Source organism: Sander vitreus, chromosome 13, assembly GCF_031162955.1.
Source record: "Sander vitreus isolate 19-12246 chromosome 13, sanVit1, whole genome shotgun sequence".
Taxonomy (NCBI): Eukaryota; Metazoa; Chordata; class Actinopteri; order Perciformes; family Percidae; genus Sander; species Sander vitreus.
In genome coordinates this window covers 26,709,371-26,731,184 of record NC_135867.1, presented here as the reverse complement: position 1 = coordinate 26,731,184, position 21,814 = coordinate 26,709,371, and the positions used below count along the sequence as shown (strand labels likewise).

The following is a 21,814-nucleotide window of genomic DNA, read 5'->3' as shown; positions in this document are numbered from 1 at the left end:
TTTCTGATACAACAACCTCACAAGCACCTCGGGGTAATAAACATTTTTTCAATTTTAGGAAAAGCAAAGTCTGTGCAGATTCTAGGATTAAATTTGAAAGTTTGCCAGATTTATACATGAATAAACATTTGTGTAAATGTCAGATTTCCTTAGTATACCACTTGATGATTCTGTCTGTCCCTTTTGGTCAGTGGACATATTGGTCCACATAATAGGCACATTATCTATTTTTAATATTTATGCTATTGATGTAAAGGCTACATTTTTAACAATCTGCATTTGGGAATGGATGTTTATAAATGTAAGTGTCCACAGACTCTTTGAGCTGTATAAAAATGTTATGTATTTCAGCTTGCATACAGTACAAAGTCAATGAAATATGCACATGTAGGCCCTCCTCACCACAACTTGAGGATAACTCTAACCTCCCTGATATTCTGGAAACATAAATGTTTGTTGCACTAACAGTGCTGTGAGTGTTGACTCTTACAGTGTTTAAGCCAAGCAAGCTGAGGGGATTTCTCTTGTTCAAATGAGCCAACGTCAGCGTGTCCGTCTGTTATTTGAAAAGCTGCAAATCAGATCTGTGGGTCCATTCAAATACTGCAAAGTGTTTGATTACTGTGGGAACGTCCAAGTGGAGACATGATATGTAGGCGAGTTTGAGAGGAGAAACAAATGGCTCGCCTGGGGTGAGAGAGCAGCAGAAGGCTTCTGCAGTCTGGTGGTACACGTGTCTGGGTTTGGCTGTAATGAGGAGTCACAGTTTGTAGTGTTTACAGAGCCCGGTGCACCTTACGGTCCTAAAACACACAACAGAAGTTCATCCAGAAATATTTGTCTTTATCTTTTTTGACATTACGCCAATATCAGCAAAGACATCTGTGAAGTTTGTATGTCTACATACAGTGACATACACCAAATCAACTTTCTAATTAGGCTTCCTGAGGTATTCATTTAATTTACGTCCCAATTCTTCTGGATAATAGATATCCTCACCAAGACTTGCTCTTCCATTTACAGTGTTTACAGTCCAATTACCAACAACCAGATAAGCTAATAAAAAGTAAAATCTTCGGTAGACGATAGCCAATGGGATATTCAACCAATGTGTTCTCTAGAGGCAAGTCAGAAAGTCATTAGACTTAGTCTTGAGGGGAACATGAATGTCTTTACAAAATTGTAATATGTCAATCCAGGTAATACATGTTGAGACATTTCAGTCTGCACCAAAGTGGTGGACCAACCTACCAACTGACATAACCATCCTTAGAGCCACACCGCTAATATCTCATATTTGCACTCTGCACTGCAAGGTAATATTACTTTCTACCTATGTTTTATCACATGATTAAAATTATATTATTTTGCATTTCAGAACAGTTTTTAAGTCCATATTAACAACGGAAAGCTAATTATTACCAGTGTATCTTGATTGGGAATCAAATTAATGCAAAGAAAGTGACTTTATGAACTTGATTTTAAGATTTGTAATTGTTTATTATATATTTAATCTAGTCACACATTTGAATTTAACAACAACTTTTAATGCACCACAAGGCTGTAAATTACCAGTTTCATTGAATGCACCGTCTGTGTTTTTCAGCAACAGCAGCTGCAGATTGTTACATCCTGGTGTTGAATCTTCTACAGTAAAACACAGTCACACTTTACACCATTTAGCGTTAGCTGTCAGCATTTTAACCGTGTTTAATCCAGCTACTAGCTAGCGGTAGGCTAACGTTAGCTGCTGTTGAGTATAGTGTTAACTAGCTAGCGGTAAGCTAACGTTAGCTGCTGTTGAGTATAGTGTTAACTAGCTAGCGGTAAGCTAACGTTAGCTGCTGTTGAGTATAGTGTTAACTAGCTAGCGGTAAGCTAACGTTAGCTGCTGTTGAGTATAGTGTTAACTATCTAGCGGTAGGCTAACGTTAGCTGCTGTTGAGTATAGTGTTAACTAGCGTCACGTTGCCTGTAACGTCTGTTTCAGAGCATCAGAGAGAAGTGCAGGAATATCAGTGGCACCAGAATGAGGCACCGAAATCCACGTTGCTATTCCTACAGCAGCAGGATGTGTTACGAGGAAGTACGGCAAAATAGTAGCCTGTTATGCACGACGCAAAGCCGAGTGAAGTGAAAATAAATTAATAAATGGCGGCATGCGATTAATACGATTAAAAAAATTTACGCATTATGCTCGACCCTTAATCGCATTGCGATTAACGAGTTAATGCTGACAGCCCTAGAAAAACGTTTACTTCCGTTATGTGAACATGCGCAGTAGTGTTTCCCCTGCTGGCCCAGAGGCTTTACGTTGTAGTAACGTCACAGGTTTTTAAATCGCTTTTCTCAGCTACCTACCCAGTAAAGTCTACTCCAAGGTGCTGGAAAGGAGGGTTCGGTCGATAGTCGAACTTCAGGTTGAAGAGGAACAATGCGGATTCCGTCCTGGTCGTGGAACAACGGACCAGAACTTTAAATCTGAGGCCATGGTTCTCAGCAGGAAACCGATGGAGTGCCTTCTCCAGGTAGGGAATGAGTCCTTACCCCAAGTGAAGGAGTTCAAGTACCTTGGGGTCTTGTTTGCAATTGAGGGGACAATGGAGCGGGAGATTGGTCGGAGAATCGACGCAGCGGTGCGGTATTACATTCAATTTATTACACCATTGTGATGAAAAGAGAGCTGAGCCAGAAGGCAAAGCTCTCAATCTACCGGTCAGTTTTTGTTCCTACCCTCACCTATGGTCATGAAGGCTGGGTCATGACTGAAAGAACAAGATCCAGGGTACAAGCAGCCAAAATGGGTTTCCTCAGGAGGGTGGCTGGCGTCTCCCTTAGAGATAGGGTGAGAAGCTCAGTCATCCGTGAGGAGCTCGGAGTAGAGACGCTGCTCCTTCGCGTCGAAAGGAGCCAGTTGAGGTGGTTCAGACATCTGGTAAGGATGCCCCCTGGGCGCCTCCCTAGGGAGGTGTTCCAGGCACGTCCAGCTGGGAGGAGGCCTCAGGGAAGACCCAGGACTAGGTGGAGGGATTATATCTCCAACCTGGACTGGGAACGCCTCGGGATCCCCCAGTCGGAGCTGGTTAATGTGGCTCGGGAAAGGGAAGTTTGGGGTCCCCTGCTGGAGTTGCTGCCCCCGCGAACCGATACCAGATAAGCGGACGAAGATGGATTTTCTCAGCTAGAGGGATGGCTAGATGATTTTTTTCAAATATAAAAACTCCAGAGATTTATATTCCAGGTAATAACCAACCTTGTTTGCCGTTTAAGGTGTCCTGACAGCATCTCGTCTCCCGTCTCTTTTACAGTGGTGGCCTATGCTATGGGAAAAATCCTTTCTGAACCGCAGGAGGATTTTTCGTTGCAATACCGCGAGTGGCCACTGAACAAAATCAGTGGAAAGGCTGTGCACTTTCGTTGGGGGGCTGTACCAGCCCCTGTAACACAACGTATTTTTACCGTATGTTTGTTGAAGAGATCCAAGAGGGGATCCTCAAATATCCTCATTGTTGTTTTATTAAATCCGGGGTTAATGCATTGCTCGACATCTCTTGCTTCCCCTGTTCGTCCGATTCTCAAAGAGTGCGGTAAAAGACTAAACTCGGATAAGCAAGCGAGAAACAAGATTGGCATATACAATGTGGGCTTAGTGCCAGCAGCAAGAGTTTTGAGTGAATGGAGAAAGGTGGAGTGTTGTTCTAAGTGCTGGAAGTAAATCAGAGAATTCAATAAGTCTCCAGCCACTTCTATTATTCAAAAGACACAAGGAACGCAATGAAAACAAAAGGTGTGTGTGCGTGTGTGTGTGTGTGTGTGTGTGTGTGTGTGTGTGTGTGTATGTGTGTTCGTTCTTCTTCTTCCCATCAACTTCACACTGGAAAGCTTTATGCATCTGGTACATAATTTAGCTGTGTTGTATCCGTCTACACTCTGTGGGGCATGACATCATTGTTCTATGGAGATAACTGAACTGTAAGAAGTACATGTGCCGTTATGTTACTCGTTCATGGTCTACCTGTTCCCACAACTACAAAGAAAGTATAGTTCTCCCTCAGCTTTGTCTAGCTATAAAATGAGCTCAATGCTTGTTTGGAAATTATTTAGTAGACTGTGTTATGTTAAGGTAAATAACCGATTATTTAAATAATGACTTTAATGTTGTTTTGACCTATAACATGTTCATAAAAGTTTTTACTTTGAGTTTTTAGTCACCCAAAGCAGCTATATTATTTATTGGTATTTCAGTCTGGAGATATGTTCCGACTAGAGCTGGGTGTCAATCGATACAAATATTTAATCCAGATTAAACGCATAATTGTCCATAGTTAACTTGCACTTAATCGCACATTTTTTTTATCTGTTAAATGTCTAAATGTTCTTTTAAAGGAGATATTGTTCAAGTTTGGTATTTGAGCCGGTCTCAATACATAGGCCTATTCCGGTGGTAACTCCGTTGACATTGACAGTACATGTAAATAACTTTAGTCTTGTGGAGAGAACCATCTGGAAGGGCTTTGAAACTCAACTTGCCATTCAAAAGACTTCTTTGTCCATTTCTCCTCAAGGAGGGGGAGTATTGAGCTTATTTTTAAATATCATTGATTTAGCCTGTTACTCAGAACGGGAAGTCTCTCTTTCAGATGAAGAGTGTGGCTCTTAAAAGAGCCTTTTATTGGTGATTAGGTTTTATCCTCCGAAGCCGTACAGGGTGGGGCCCTGCCTCTCCAGAGCGTGCGCCATATCCAGGACACTCACTGTCTTCCTCTTGGCGTGCTCAGTGTTAGGTGACGGCATCACAGATCAGGTTCTCCAGGAACACCTTCAGCACACCGCGGGTCTCCTCGTAGATCAGACCGGAGATGTGCAGCGAGCCAGACAGCTGATGGTGGGTTTGGTGAACCCCTGGTTATTATCAAGAAGCACTTTAAAAAAAAAAATGAGTGGCATTAAAAGGAATTTGCGTCAAGTCGTTATCACGTTAATTTTGACAGCCCTAGTCCAGACTGAAAGATGAAATTTGAAGAGCCTTCTGTATGTGCCCTCTTGACTTTAGTCATTTGCTTGCTTAACTCACTCCTGTTCTTCCTCTCGTTTACTAATTTGCTTAATCTGAACAGCCAATCAGTGATTCCTCTCACCGACAGCTCCAACGCCGATACATGTCGAATCAGCCGGAAATGGTGCAGGACACACCACAAAAACTAGGGTGACGGACCAGCGCCTTATGATGTATTAAAGAGGGTTTTGGGAAGCAGAACAGTGTTAAAAAGACAACCTAGGAGAGAATGATGTATACTGATATGTGAAGAATTACTGTTTTATTTCACAGGAATCGGGAAAATGTTAAGCACTGGATAGTGAAGCCTATTTGTGTAATGTTTTGAATCTCTTAAATATTTGAATGGGCAAGCTGTTTATGAGCATAACCTACTGTATATTATCATCACCTTATTGTCACCTTATTTTATGAAGCGTATGTTTTAATTACTATCTAACTCCTGATGCATGTATAAAACAATATATCTTTACTAAAACTGTTTGGGTCGTTATTCATTGAAAGAGAAATATTGTACGAGGGCATGTTCAGCCCTGTAACTGCCTGACCTGATGGATGTGTGCATCTGGCAGCGGTGATAGCAGCCATTCTGAATAGCAGCAAATCTCTTGACTTTTAGCCATCTTTCATTTGAACAACAATAACCTGGGGATTTCATGCTCGAGCTGTTCTTTTTATTTTTATATGCAGGAGAAAAAAACATTTACATTTATTTGATTTGGCCTGCACATTGCAACTGTGTAAAGACAAACTGTGCATTTATTGTACACTGAATTGTAATTTGGTCAAACTAAAGGTACTGCCATTTCTTGTTCGTGGTGCAGGATTAACTTGGTATGACGGCAATAAAAGACCAGGGCTAGAATATCAGGTCCAATGGGATGCCATTAGATATTACCATGGATAACGGTCTTTTTACAGAGAAATACACCAACCATGTGGGAGATTGGGCGGGAGATGAATGGATGGATAGATAGATAGATAGATAGATAGATAGATAGATAGATAGATAGATAGATAGATAGATAGATAGATAGACAGACAGACAGACAGACAGACAGACAGACAGATAGATAGCACGTTATTGTCTGTACACACGGAAATTTGTCTTGCAATACAAGCTCCAACAATTACAACACAACAACCTAAAGGCAACAAGCTAAAAGCATATAGGCATCATAAAGGCCCGTCTTACAGCCTATCCACAAAGCACCCAAGGCAGGACATTTGATGACATATATTCAATTTAGATGTTAGTTTTTGTGTCATTGAAATACAAATGGATTTTTCTGTTTTATTTAACCAAGTAGTAAATATCCATGAGCAAAAACATAATTCAAGAGACATACAGGTCAATTCTGAGTCAAAAGTCATTATGCGAGCAGTAGTGCAGCACATCAGCAGGAACAGGAAACAAAAAATAAAATAGACTGAAGCTAAAGAAAGAATAATCAGTTTCTTATTGAATCTGGCTTGAAATCCTTCATAATCATTTTAAACTCACACAGTGAGACCAGCGCTTTCAGTTTTACATCATTTCCCCATGGGCTGTGGAAGCAGAGTACATGAAAGCCCGTTGGTCTAATTCTGTTAGACCAAGAGAAAAAACACTTCCATGGTCACAGTTCTATACCACCAGGTTTTTCAGACAAGAGCAGCTAAAGTAAACAGGCAGACCTAGCCTTGCAGAGAAAAGGCTTCCAATGAACACAGTTATGAGGTACAATGACAGTTAAGATATCCAGTGTCAGTAATAAACCTCAGTGTTCCATGATACACAGCACCAATGCCACGCACACTGGAAGGAAGCATGTGTATGTTAAACAATGTTTTACTTAGGGCTGCTAACGATTACATTTTCTTAATCGCGATTAATTGTTGAATTTCTATAGTTAATCGCGATTAATTGCATGTTTTATCACATGATTCAAATTCTATTATTTTGCATTTCAGAACTGTTTTTAAGTACATATCAACAATGGAAAGCAATTCGTACCAGTGTATCTTGATTGGGAATCAAATGAATGCAAAGAAAGTGACTTTATGAAGTTGACTTTAATATTTGTATTTGTTTATTATATATTTAATCTAGTCACACATTTGAATCTAGAGTCAATATTAGCGTTGGGTATTGTTTGGTTTGGATAACGGTGCTAAAGCGGTACTTTTAAAACATACTGGTACCTTAACGGTGCCTGAACCGATACTTTTTAAGAAAGTAAAATAAAAGAAGGGTACTAAACAGTTGGCGACATTAAAGAATGGCTTGTTTATTGCTAAGGCCATATCGTCAAAATTAAATGTTTAATAATAATGTAATCACTATAACAATAATTTATTTCACTAGTAAATAGCTGTTGAATGACAAAAACAACCACCAGATGGGAAAAGGGCATTTAACAATAACTTTGAATGCACCACGAGGTTGTAAATTAACAGTTTCATTGAACGCACCGTCTGTGTTTTTCCGACAGGCAGCTGCAGATTGTTACATCTCTTAATACATCCATGGTTACAGCCCGGTGTCGGAATCCTCTACAGTGAAATCACAGTCACACTTTACACCATTTAGCGTTAGCTGTCAGCATTTTAACCGTGTTTAATCCAGCTACTAGCTAGCGGTAGGCTAACGTTAGCTGCTGTCGAGTATAGTGTTAACTAAGTAGCGGTAGGCTAACGTTAGCTGCTGTCGAGTATAGTGTTACCAAAGTAGCGGTAGTCTAATGTTAGCTGCTGTCGAGTATTGACCCTTTGCACGTGACGTTACACTCCACTCGCGCGAATTATAAACGCCGTGACGGACGGCGGAAGAGCTATGTTGTAGATGGACGGCAAGCTAAACTCGAACGTGTTTGTGTTCTCACATTCACAATCTGCAGAGTAATCTAAGAAAGCTGTTCCCTTGATCATTTAACTTAACACACATACAAAAAATATCGGTTAAATTAAAGATGACATGGCACGGAAACTAGCTTCAAAAACGAGTTAAATGCGGGTCTAACCCTAGCACAGCTAGCGAGCAGTCCAAAGCTAGCTGCAGCTAGCTTTGGACTGCTCGCTAGCTGCTGCCCATCGCGTCATAATATCCACCGGTCAAATCTAAACATAGGCTACACAGCGAATATAATCACAGATAAGAAGATGGCTAGATGTTACAATTATGTGTGGTTACTACTGATCATAGACACTCTGTGATTTACTGCATGGATTAACGTGTGATAGATAATTAATGACTGCACTTCCCAGAGCTGGGATGTGTTCAGGCATCCATTAGCTAGGAAGTTGCATTGGCACACCCAGTGAACAACGGTATGTGGGTAGCCACAACCGACCATGTCCTCTAAAACCATGGGCTACGTGTTATATAAATCTGTATTTAAGTAAAGAATAGATGTTAATACAAAATAAACCCTAGATTGATATCTTATCTTTGCCATTATGAAGTACCTCCCCCGCCATTAGCGTAGCATCGCGTACCTGTAACCCAGCCAGCTACAAAGAACTGGTAAGCATCCAGACTTTTAAAAGCTTTGAGCTCAGCACCAGTATATGGGGATACCCCGTTTACCACATAGTGGTACAGATCGTGTGGACTGAAGTCGGGCAGAGTCGGTGATTTAATGAGGTCCGTGAAAACGGAGGGAGAATGAATTAAGGGTCGGTATGCATCTCCAACTTCTCCAAATATTGCTCTTTGTGAGCACCTACCAGATGCCCTACCTCGACCGATAACGGCACGATAACTTGTTGTTCAATAGAATAAGCCATCTAAAGCCATAAATACAGTTTATTTAGTGTTATGTATTTCAAACTGATTGAAACTATGAAACTTTCCGCTCATCTACTACCGTTTAGCCTGTGCTTCCGCCGTCTGCTTTTTGTTTGCAAAGGGTCAATAGTGTTAACTATCTAGCGGTAGGCTAACGTTAGCTGCTGTTGAGTATAGTGTTAACTATCTAGCGGTAGGCTAACGTTAGCTGCTGTTGAGTATAGTGTTAACTAGCGTCACGTGCAGCAATGTTTCTGTTGCCTGTAACGTCTGTTTCAGAGCATCAGAGAGAAGTGCAGGAATATCAGTGGCACCAGAATGAGGCACCGAAATCCACGTTGCTATTCCTACAGCAGCAGGATGTGTTACGAGGAAGTACGGCAAAATAGTAGCCTGTTATGCACGACGCAAAGCCGAGTGAAGTGAAAATAAATTAATAAATGGCGGCATGCGATTAATACGATTCAAAAATCATTAACACGTTATGCTCGGCCCTTAATCGCATCGCGATTAACGCGATAAAACTGACAGCCCTAGTTTTAATAAAGAACAGACAAAAAGGTCTCTTTTTTTTTTTCAGTGTTTGTGTTTTGTTTTAATAAATTTAGTTTTAACCACATTGCTTTTGATATTAATACACCTTTTTCACAATAGATATTTAACCATGTCATAGCAGGAAAAGCATAGGTGTAATGTGTAATTAAAAACATTAATCACCTTGTATTCTGCCTCTACTTGGCCACCACACTGCACAGAATAATCATTAATGTTAAGTGTAGTCACTTGTGCTTTTCCTGCCATGACAAGTCAGAGTGTGTGCCATAATAAAGGACCATGCACCTTATAGACATGGATAGATTACTGGACAGGCCTACCGGGCACAGGTCATGTCATGGGTCACAGATGCAAATGACCACAAACAGACACCAAACAACTACAAAGAGACACAAAACAACTACAAAGACACACAAAATGACAAAATAAAGAGAGACAAAACGACAACAAAGACACAGAACGACCATAAAGACACCAGACAACTACAAAGAGACATAAAAATGACCTTTTGCATGTCTGTGTCCAAGGGACTATTGTCTCATAATCCATCCATGCTTATAGAAAACATAGTTATTATAGTAAGAAATTCATCATACTAGAACACCATATTACCATAGGTGGATTTTGAATTCAACTTTTGTTAACATTAAAGCAACAGCGTGTGGAGCCATGTTGCATTATGTTAAGAGTAGTTAACATAACAACTGTATAATAACTGTATGACCAAAAGTAATATTGAGGTAACATCCATCCATCCATCCATCCATCTTCATCCGCTTATCCGGGGTCGGGTCGCGGGGGTAGCAGCTCCAGCAGGGGACCCCAAACTTCCCTTTCCCGGGCCACATTAACCAGCTCCGACTGGGGGATCCTCGAGGCGCTCCCAGGCCAGGTTAGAGATATAATCCCTCCACCTAGTCCTGGGTCTCCCCGAGGCCTCCTCCCAGCTGGACGTGCCTGGAACACCTCCCTAGGGAGGCGCCCAGGGGGCATCCTTACCAGATGCCCGAACCACCTCAACTGGCTCCTTTCGACGCAAAGGAGCAGCGGCTCTACTCCGAGCTCCTCACGGATAACTGAGCTTCTCACCCCTATCTCTAAGGGAGACGCCAGCTACCCTCCTGAGGAAACCCATTTCGGCCGCTTGTACCCTGGATCTTGTTCTTTCGGTCATGACCCAGCCTTCATGACCATAGGTGAGGGTAGGAACAAAACTGACCGGTAGATTGAGAGCTTTGCCTTCTGGCTCAGCTCTCTTTTCGTCACAACGGTGCGATAAATTGAATGTAATACCGCACCTGCTGTGCCGATTCTCCGACCAATCTCCCGCTCCATTGTCCCCTCACTCGCGAACAAGACCCCAAGGTACTTGAACTCCTTCACTTGGGGTAAGGACTCATTCCCTACCTGGAGAAGGCACTCCATCGGTTTCCTGCTGAGAACCATGGCCTCCGATTTAGAGGTGCTGATCCTCATCCCAGCCGCTTCACACTCGGCTGCGAACCGATCCAGTGAGTGCTGAAGGTCACAGGCCGATGATGCCATCAGGACCACATCATCTGCAAAAAGCAGCGATGAGATCCCCAGCCCACCGAACTGCAACCCCTCTCCACCCCCGACTACGCCGATATCCTGTCCATAAATACTACAAACAGGATTGGTGACAAAGCGCAGCCCTGGCGGAGGCCAACTCTCACCTGAAACGAGTCCGACTTACTGCCGAGAACCCGGACACAGCTCTCGCTTGGTCGTACAGAGATTGGATGGCCCTGAGAAGGGACCCCTCACCCCGTACTCCCGCAGCACCTCCCACAGTATCTCCCGGGGCACCCGGTCATACGCCTTCTCCAGATCCACAAAACACATGTAGACTGGTTGGGCATACTCCCAGGCTCCCTCCAGGATCCTTGCGAGAGTAAAGATCTGGTCCGTTGTTCCACGACCAGGACGGAATCCGCATTGTTCCTCTTCAACCTGAGATTCGACTCATCGACCGAACCCCTCCTTTCCAGCACCTTGGAGTAGACTTTACCGGGAGGCTGAGAAGTGTGATACCCCTGTAATTGGCACACACCCTCTGGTCCCCCTTTTTTAAAAAAGGGGAACCACCACCCCGGTCTGCCACTCCTTAGGCACCGTCCCCAGACTTCCACGCAATGTTGAAGAGGCGTGTCAACCAAGACAACCCCTCCACACCCAGAGCTTTAAGCATTTCTGGACGGATCTCATCAATTCCTGGGGCTTTGCCACTGTGGAGTTGTTTAACTACCTCAGCAACCTCCACCAGGGAAATTGATGCCAATCCCCCTCATCCTCCAGCTCTGCCTCTACCATAGAGGGCGATAGTCGGATTTAGGAGTTCCTCAAAGTGCTCCTTCCACCGCCTCTATTACCTCCTCAGTTGAGGTCAACAGCGTCCCCATCCTTACTGTACACAGCTTGGATGGTTCCCCGCTTCCCCCTCCTGAGGTGGCGAACGGTTTTCCAGAAGTACCTTGGTGCCGACCGAAAGTCCTTCTCCATGTCTTCTCCGAACTTCTCCCACACACGCTGCTTTGCCTCTTTCACGGCAGAGGCTGCAGCCCTTCGGCCCTTCGGTACCTTGCAACTGCCTCCGGAGTCGCCTGGGATAACATATCCCGGAAAGACTCTTCTTCAGTCGGACGGCTTCCCTGACCACCGGTGTCCACCACGGTGTTCGTGGGTTACCGCCCCTTTGAGGCACCTAAGACCCTAAGACCACAGCTCCTCACCGCAGCTTCAGCAATGGAAACTTTGAACATTGTCCACTCGGGTTCAATGCCCCCAGCCTCCACAGGGATGCACGAAAAGCTCTGCCGGAGGTGTGCGTTGAAAGTCTGTCGGACAGGGGCCTCCTCCAGACGTTCCCAATTTACCCGCACTACCCGTTTGGGCTTACCAGGTCTGTCCAGAGTCTTCCCCCACCCCCTGACCCAACTCACCACCAGATGGTGATCGGTTGACAGCTCCGCCCCTCTCTTCACCCGAGTGTCCAAAACATATGGCCTCAGATCAGATGAAATGATTATAAAATCGATCATTGACCTTTGGCCTAGGGTGCTCTGGTACCAAGTACACTTATGAGCATCCCTATGTTCGAACATGGTGTTCATTATAGACAATCCATGACTAGCACAGAAGTCCGACAACAAACAACCACTCTGGTTTAGATCAGGGAGGCCGTTCCTCCCAATCAGGCCGAATACTCTGAACTCTTGTTTGGTGCATATGCACAAACAACAGTCAGAGTTTTCCCCCCCACAACCCGCAGGCGTAGGGAGGCGACCCTCTCGTCCACCGGGTTAAACTCCAACGTAGCGGCGCTCAGCCGGGGGCTTGTGAGTATCCCCACACCTGCCCGGCGCCTCACACCCTGGGCAACTCCGGAGAAGAAAAGAGTCCAACCCCTATCCAGGAGTATGGTTCCAGAACCAAGACTGTGCGTAGAGGTAAGCCCCACCAGATCTAACCGGTAGCGCTCCACCTCCCGCACAAGTTCCGGCTCCTTCCCCCACAGAGAGGTGACATTCCAAGTCCCCAGAGCCAGCCTCTGCTGCCCGGGTCTGGTCCGTCGTGGCCCCTGACCTTCACTGCCACCCATGTGGCAGCACACCCGACCCCAGCGGTTCCTCCCACAGGTGGTGGGCCCATGGGATGGAAGGATATTGAGGTAACAACAGATATTAATTCTTTGTTAAGGTATCTTATGGTTATTTCAAATGTTGTTGCAAGTGAGAGTATTACACTTTCAAATAAATAAAGATATAAGTGGAATAGCCCAGGCTAAACCCTCCTGGAAAATGGAGATGGCCTGAATATCAATTATAAAAAAAAACTAAAAAAACCTGGTTGTAATTTAATTACGGCACCTAACGTTGCTTAAATAATATCCCCAAAAAGACACTTTCAACATTGTAACATATGAGACTGCCACATACTGACTTACTGTATAATACAAACCTAGAGAGCAGAGCCTCAAGGCAACAGTGTGGTTAAAATAACTACACCTGATTCATAATAGAATCTCGCTTGAATTTACATGCGTTATGTAATACAATTCATACGCATGCTAGCATAATTAGACATAGTTCTATATTTAGACATAATTACCACATTAATGAAGTATGCAGTGAGTAGCAATCATCTCAGATTTTACTTTTATAAATACAGTGATGATCCAGTATCTACTGATCATGTGCAGGTATTATCTCTGCACAGATGCTGGTAGATAACCTTATTTAGCCTGTTATGGAACTGTTTGAAGAGGTTGAATAGTGTGTCATAGGCATGGTTTGAGTAGCATTTATATTCTAGGCTGTCATCAGCTTTCATCACAGAGTTATAAGCGGGCTCATGGGAGAAAACATCTTGTCTTGATGTAAGCATTGCATGTCACTGGAACTGGAGGCCTGCAGAGCAGACCGTACCCACTATGACAAAAACAGGACTTTACAGGATTCATGCGAATAGGGTAAGAGAGCTCTGGGCTGACATGGCTCTAGTGCCTGTCACTGGGTTCCGACATATGAGCAGGCCTACAGTCCCTGACAGGGCTATGATTTACAGTCAGGGAAAAATGGTAAGTGAATATTTTATTGAAATCCTGCCTTATGCAATTGGTCACAGCAGTGACAGGCTGCCAGACTCAACTCGTACGGAAGTTCAACACGCATGACAAGAGTTATAATTACACTTTAGTGCTTCTTACTTTCTGTGCAAGAACCCAAAACAATTCCTGCAATTAACTTAAGGAACTTACAATGTGTCAGTCATACTCAACAGTGGATTTATAATGGAACAAATACCTATAGCTTTTTTGTATCTATGCCTATGGTTTTCACTACAATACAGCTTATTATAACTGTGATATTGTTTGTTGACACTTTTAATTTTTAATTTTAATAAGGAAGTGTGAATGTGGTCATTCAAATACTTTTGCTATTCTCATCTCTTATCCCTCTAACAACACATAAAAGACTGGAAGCTGGTAGTTTCCTATCTAAAGCTCCCAGCTGCCGCCTACCTACAGTATAAGGCCACAGTAGTAAAAGCCTCCCACATTGTGTCAACTATAAATTCTTGTCTGCGTGAGTGATGCTTTCGGTAGCTATGGAAACCTAATATAATACATAGGCCTACCTCCTCCCTCCCTCCCTCTCTCTCCCTCCTCCTCTCCCACTCTCCCTCTATGTCTCTCTCCCCTCTCTCCATCCACACCAAAGCTCTTTAGGCTACTTTGCGCATGTACGGCCAGTCAAAGCGAGCATTGCATCGACTCCAAGATGGCGAAGACACGTCTGGCTTGCCTCCTGACTCTCCTCTCAACTCACTGTAAGTACAAAAATCTCGCTAACTGCCTGTTATTTTCCCATGTTGTCTTCGAGGAAAGTGGCCGTCATATGCCATTTATTTCTGCATGTGTTTGGTCGCGATTTCACACCAGCGTCCGAAACTACAGTAGCTTCTGCCTCAGAAGTAACCCTATCTGGACTCAACTAACGTTAAACTCAAGCCAGACTGACAGAAGAGCAGTCTCTCCGACGTGAAGTAGCCTAAATATAGTTAATAATTCTGTTAACGAAATAAAAAATATAGTCGCCATTTTTGATACAATTTACTGTCAAACTGACTGGCAAATGTAACGGCTCGAGCGATGGTTTTAAAGCAGATATTGTTTCACAAATCCATATTTTTTACTCGGGGGTGGTGTGGCTGTGTGTGAAATAATATGTCTGAATGTAGCCACATAATAAAGCATAGCGGGACTAACTGAGCGAAATGTTCAGCTCTCGCATCGGTTCAATTAGCGGCGTGTTCGGAGTCTGGTTAAGGCACCACGTTTGTCCTCACTCTGAAAAAGTTTCAACCTATCAAGTTTCGAGAAAGACTTTGTTTTTGTCTATTAAATATGAATTAAGCCAGTTTCGTAGCCCGTGCCGTTAACTATTTAACGTGGGTTTGGAGTCGCGGTGATGGCAGGGATGTCGAAAGTAGTGATGCGAGATAACGGTTTTTCCTGCGGCGGAATAAAGCAGGCTGTCCGCGGGAGGAGCCAGCCAGCCAGGCCAGTGAGTGTCCTCTACCCCCTCCTCCTCCTCCCGCTGCTGCTGGACCCTTTCAAACCGCACCAGAGCTGAGCTGGTAAACACAAACAGCCGTCGGAAAATCAATTCGTTTCAGTAGCCCACTATCAAAGACCCGATAACCTCTGTCTATCAGATAGTTGGTATGGGATACGATGGATCGGAGCAGTTCATTTTCATTTTAACACACGAGCCAAAAACAAATTCCGGATTTTAACATTAAGTTGCGTAACGTTACGTATTTGGACGATATTTGGTGGAGTAACACACTGAAATCATTAGCATACTTAGGCCTACCTATGCAATATAATATGTAAGAATCAAATATTTTTACTGCGCAGGTTTTATTCACACTCGTCATATTGGTTATAGAAAAGCAATGAGCCACTTGTTGCTGTGCTATGTAGCCTACTGTAGCGATTTGTTTTGTTTTTTTTAAATCAAGATGGTTTTACTTCTCTCTGCTCTTTCCTCCGAGCCTTTCAAAGACTCTCAGCTGTAGTTTATTTAAAAAATGGGGAGCATGTAAAGCTCTAGATTAAATACCCTACTGTTAATTTATTTAGATAGATTTGCTTCAGGTTGAAAATAATGAAATGGTTCATGAAATAGAGCCAATCACCCTTCATTACATCCCTGATAATGACAACCCTACATGCCTGGCCATATATTTAATGGTCTGAAGCCCTGCTTTAATTTAGGGAAACGTTTTTAAAAACTACCATAATTAGGGCAGGGGATATTGTTGGTCTTGGATATTTTGTTTTATTTTAAGTGTAACAAATGTTTTTTGAAAAAAAACATTTGATGTAAATAAAACTAAATGTTACAAATGCATATACAAAACGTGTACTCTTTTCCTGTTTGTGCATGTAATAGCTGTGCTTTGGTAATCATTTTTGCCACAACCTTTTAGCCTGAAATGTGTTGATTTTCTCTTGTTTCCACTTGGTAGATTAAGCAAGGTGTGAGAGCACAGACATACTGATCAAAGAGAATTACGAGCGTAGGAACCTCCTGTGATCTCTCACGTGTGTCAATTGGCTTATTCTCTGCTTTAATCAGGAAAAGCAGCGGAGCTTGTTTGAAATCTGTTGCTGTAGGCCTACTCTCTGGCTCTCTTGACACACCTCGAGGCTGTGTGCTTATTATTTTTATCAAGCGATACATTTCAAAGTCAGTACTCTTAATGATGTCCCCCTGAGTAAATTTGTGACATGGCATGGTTGCAGCACAATTTACATTTTTTTGGGGGGGGGTTGGAGGGCAGTGAGCTGGTGAAGATTTAAGAATTTCTTTTGTCTTGCTGGACAGGGCTTATCCATGTGGCCAACTGGCTCCCAGCCAGCATCGCCACTGTCTCTAGAAACGGGACAAATCAGGCTAACTAAAGCTGGTCACAAGCTGTGTTATGAATTACTACTTAGTGCTGAAACTAATAGGCACTGACTGTAATTAGAATTTGTCTTGTATTTAGGTAAAGCTACGCTCCAAATTCAGTTATTTGATGTTCCACAAAGACAGTAAGAAATTCAGAGGAGGCAGTGTTTCATTTGCTTTGCTTCTTGTTCTGTGGGTCACACTCTGTGTTGTTTTCTGTGAGATGTGCTTGTTATTTTTAATTCACGGCATTTTTTTTTTTGTTGGTAGCTATCATTTTAATGGCCACGCAATCCCAGCCATTCCAAGTAAAGGCTGAACCCAGCACGGCTGAACACAGAGTGCAAATATCAGCCCAGTCTTCTGTCAGCAGAGCCAAAGACGAGGGCCATTGTTATTTTAAGTACACATGCTTACAGCAGACTTTCCAATCTGATCTAATGGAATGCATTGACATTTTCCATTGTTGGCTTCACCTGAGCCATTACACTAAAAATATTCCAAAGAAAGTGGTACGCACTTAAAAAGGACATCTGCTAGAACCCTCCTGCCAAGCGTGTGGCCAAGATATGTGGGAGCTTGGACGATGCTCCGAGTGGATTAGTTCCGAGCAAATATAAACTTTGAGATCACTGCTCTCTCAAAAGAAACACCTGTACACATATATACATTTCAGACCCCATTGCTGCATTTGTGTAAGTATGTGGCTCAACAACAGAAAACTTTATCATTAACTTAACAAAAGTGTTATTGTGAAAACCTGGTAATTCACAATTGATACCTGAAAAAAATATCAGCTTTCACACTTGCTCAAGTGTTGAAATTGATTTCTCTGCCTGGACAATTGGTATTTGTATGACTTGACCTTATCTTGGTGTTCACTCATGGCTGTCAGCCTAATCCAATTATGTATCTGAATGGATAAGATAAGGCAGAAAGCTGTCAGCTGGATTGTTGTTGAGCCTCCCCCCTGTGTTCTCTGCTGATAAGTTATGCATCACTCAGAGAGCTTTGAACATCCGCTAACCCCAACATAACTGGGGTGCTCACCGTGTGATGTTACCCTGCACACTCTTCAAACATTTGTGTATATTAGAGCCAAGTGTCTGCACTTCTCTCATTGTTTTGCATGTGTGGCGTAGCCGTTTGGCATGGCGGGCCCCAAGATAACTGTGGATAGTGCCTCCCCTAGGAGGTGCATGTTGTCAGATGTTTCCCTACCCACCCAAAGCTTGTGAGCAAATGTTTGGAGCACTTTCTGAATGGCATGTACGGCCCCTGTGGGCAAGCCACATACAGTCTGACATTTTACTGCAGAGACCGAAAATGGCAGAGTAAAACAGGGACAGACAAACCGAAAGGAGTCCCTTGCTGCTGAGCATTTGTTTGTTACAAGTCAGAGTTGTTCTCTCCAGACGCCCCCTAAAGTGAGAGGTGTCTGTGGCGCAACACATTTATCATAGTTGTCATGTTGCTCTCAGCCCAGCAGGAAGGAATTCTACAGTTACCGTGGCCTTGTTTGTGCTTATTGCCTAACTGAGAGTTGTCTTATTATTTTCTACAAAATCACACCCTTTTGTAATCTTTTATGTGCATATCTTTTATGTGGATATCTGTGTAACAACCAGTCCCTCCATGGGATAAAGTCATAGAGGCACATGGCCCTTACTGTGGAATGACCTGAAACAGCTGAGCAGGAGTGGGTGGTGGTGTTTTGAACAGCGTTGCAGGCGTAACCCTGAAATATCTGCTGCCAAACCTGCAAATGCAGCATTCCAAATAGAAAACACATGGAAGCAGAAACCTCCTCATCGTATGTGCACTGACTAACAATCATAACCACCTGTTTTCCTAAGAGATAAAAGGGAGCCCTGTTGATGACTTGGCTGAGGTCAGAGCAGAAAGGGGGAGTTGTGAAGAAAGCTCAGCACTGTTGCTAGTTGAAGGCGTTCAGAAAACAAGCTGGGTGTGACGATAGATACATCTCCTGAGACAGAAATCCATTTTAACAAGACACAGAGAAGCATTCGGCACCTTCTCGTGCTTTTATGATTTCTTTTTTTTTTTCTCCCTCGCAGTAAGCTACAGCAGATGCCGAGGTTGAAAGGCAAACACTGACATGCTCACGTTCCAGAAATGGCATTGGCATGTGCGTGCTTCAAATGTCAATAAGACTACCATGTGAAAGAACCATTGGTCATAGCCTCCGGGCGGTACACACTGTCCAAAAACTCTGTGTGAAAATATTACACAGGTCTCGGTGTGGAACAGGAATGTTTCTTATAAGGGTTTGTCGATAAACTGATTCACAATCTAGGTTTCGGACAAGAGAGGGATCCATGAGAAAAATAAGCGAGCCATCGTCCTATCTAGGATAATGAGCTTTTGGAAATGATTCTCCTCCTAAAGGACTAAAGTGGTTGTTTGTTTTGACAAGACATTACGTTCGATGTTTAGGCTACTTTAGATCAGCACGATAATCTCCCAAGATGCCTCTGTACTGGCTGCCCGAGCTTCGGGCAGCACAACAGAGCTTTCCTGTTTAATGATCTCTATCTGTGGTCACATAGTGCCCTGCAGTGAGGAAGCGCCATAGCAGTTCTCTGGATACTGACCGACCACATCAATAGGTCAAAAGCAACCGCCATCGATCAAACATTGGGATGCTGTCAGCTTAGTGAAATAATTAGGGGTTTCATTAATTGACATGGTGGAGGCAATGAACTACATGCGGCTGAGCCGCTGTCGCTCTGAGAGGAACAAGCTGGAGGCTGTGCTCCTGCTGAGAGTCATAACCAGATAATCGCTCCGGATTCATCTTTTGTTTACCAGGCTGTAACAAAAGGGCAATTACTGATCTAAAAATAGCCACAAGGCAGAGTCATCTCACAACCTCAGGTATTTGATCACAGTTGATTCCAAAGCATTGGACCCAGCATTAAAATGCAGATACAGTAGCTGTACAATATCTCAATCAACGCCCTCAGTAGGGCTGGGCAATATGGAGAAAATCAAATATCACAATATTTTTGACCAAATACCTCGATATCGATACCGCAACAATATTGTAGTGTTGACTATTGGTGCTTTTACAAAATATTTACACAATGAGATTTTTGATAAATAATCATCAATAATGTGGATATAATGACTAAGTGGGTAAAGGCAAATATCAGAACAGCTAGAACAGTCTGGTAATGACATCACTTTACTGTAATGCAGCCTTTAAAATCAGGAAAAGACAACACTTATGCCATATTGCGATATTACGATATCCAAAATCTAAGACAATATCTAGTCTCATATCACAATATCGATATAATATCGATATATTGCCCAGCTCTAGCCCTCAGTTTGTTCCATTTCTTTTCAGTTCCAGGACTTTTTATTTAAATGTGAACGATAACAACAACTACAATGGAAATCAAATAGCATTACAGCTCATCCTCATGATGTCAAGCCACATAGGGATTTTAAAGGACTAATGATGGCAGGAACCAGACCCAGGTGAGCCCTAATGTCAAACTAAAATATTAAAATCAACTCTAAAGGTAGCCGATGCCTGGCTAAAAGCTTTGCTGCTGCATTTTGAAACAGGAGGCAGGCATTTAACTTTCCTTGGAGTTGACAGAACTTCAGTAATGAAAAGAAATAAAACAGGGAGACTTCGGAATGTGAGGATTTAAAACGACTTTAAAGGCATTTCTCGGTAAGAGGAAATATGACTGCACAATCTTTTTGACCCGTTTGTCAGAAATTAGATCTGGCGTCTTTTTCTTTTTTTTTCTTTTTTTTAAATCCGCTTTTTGTAAATCTCATTGTCTGGATTATATTGAAGAACCAGTGAAATGGAATTGGTCTGATGACCCTTGGCCCTGATAATAAGAAGATATTGGGCGGGGGAGCTTTGGGGTGATCACAAACACAACTGTGTGTTACCTTGGAGACCCCAGCCATCCACCTCCACCTACATAAGGTCCGGCCTCTCAGTATAGACGCAGAATCAAAACAATATTTACTGCTAGGTAAGTAGCACTTGGAATTTGCCTTGCTTGATAGTGCATACATAAAACATATTTAAACATGAATATGAAATAAACAAAAAATAAATACAAATATATATATATATATATATATATATATATATATATATATATATATATATATATATATATAGGTTGAGGAAGCTGAAGAATGACTTTTGGCTGTTGTGAGTGCAGAGTTTTCTGCCCTGTGTCATCACCTTGGAACATGATAGTTTGGTTTTTGGTTTCCAATTTCAGAAATGTCCACTTCATCTTTTTGTAGGGCGATAACAGAAAAGCTGCAGCGTGTGGACATCTCATCTGAGGAGCTGTACCTGTGATCGATAGCAGTGTTGCAAAAATCAATGGTATACCACTAGTTATTATTACCACAAATCCTCCCTCGGTTACAGTAATTAGCAGTTGAGCTTGAAGCTCTTTTCCTTTTCTTAAATACGACAGCCTGTAATTAGGAGGTTACCACACCTCCATCCACCTCCAGGTTCATGTCAGGCCTGCAACATGCTGATGTGGAGGTGGTGGGGGGGGGGGGGGGGGTGGGTTGCTGCACCTGTCTGACATAGCTATAAAAATAATAAGCATGTAACATCTACTTTCTTAAATAATTTTAGGCACATGCAAGTGGTGTCCGTGTTTGAACGCAGGCTGTTTGACAGGAGGTCATGCAAATGGTTTGTAGTAAATCCAGCCGGAGACACTAAATGTCAGATAGAGGACTTGTGTGAGTTACTGGCATCCTCTGGGAGGCAGAGCAAAATGGGTTCAAAACAGCACAGCAATGATAGATGAGGCTTGGTCAGTGAGCGAGACCTAGACCTTGATGCTCTCAACTTAAAAATAAATAAAATGAGGAAATTATTTATTTTGAGCGTGGCATTTTCAGACTCGGCAAGCAGCGAATGTA

General features: G+C 42.8%; 1 protein-coding gene across 1 annotated transcript in view; it reads left to right on the top strand.

The window, feature by feature from the left end:
• Positions 1-14,622: 14,622 nt before the first annotated feature.
• Positions 14,623-21,814, top strand: part of jam3b (junctional adhesion molecule 3b) — a 43,413-nt gene continuing 36,221 nt past the window's right edge. Inside the window, exon 1 of the mRNA XM_078265361.1 lies at positions 14,623-14,732. Coding sequence (XP_078121487.1) covers positions 14,684-14,732 — 49 coding nt within the window. The 5' untranslated portion in view covers positions 14,623-14,683. The remainder of the gene's footprint in view (positions 14,733-21,814) is intronic.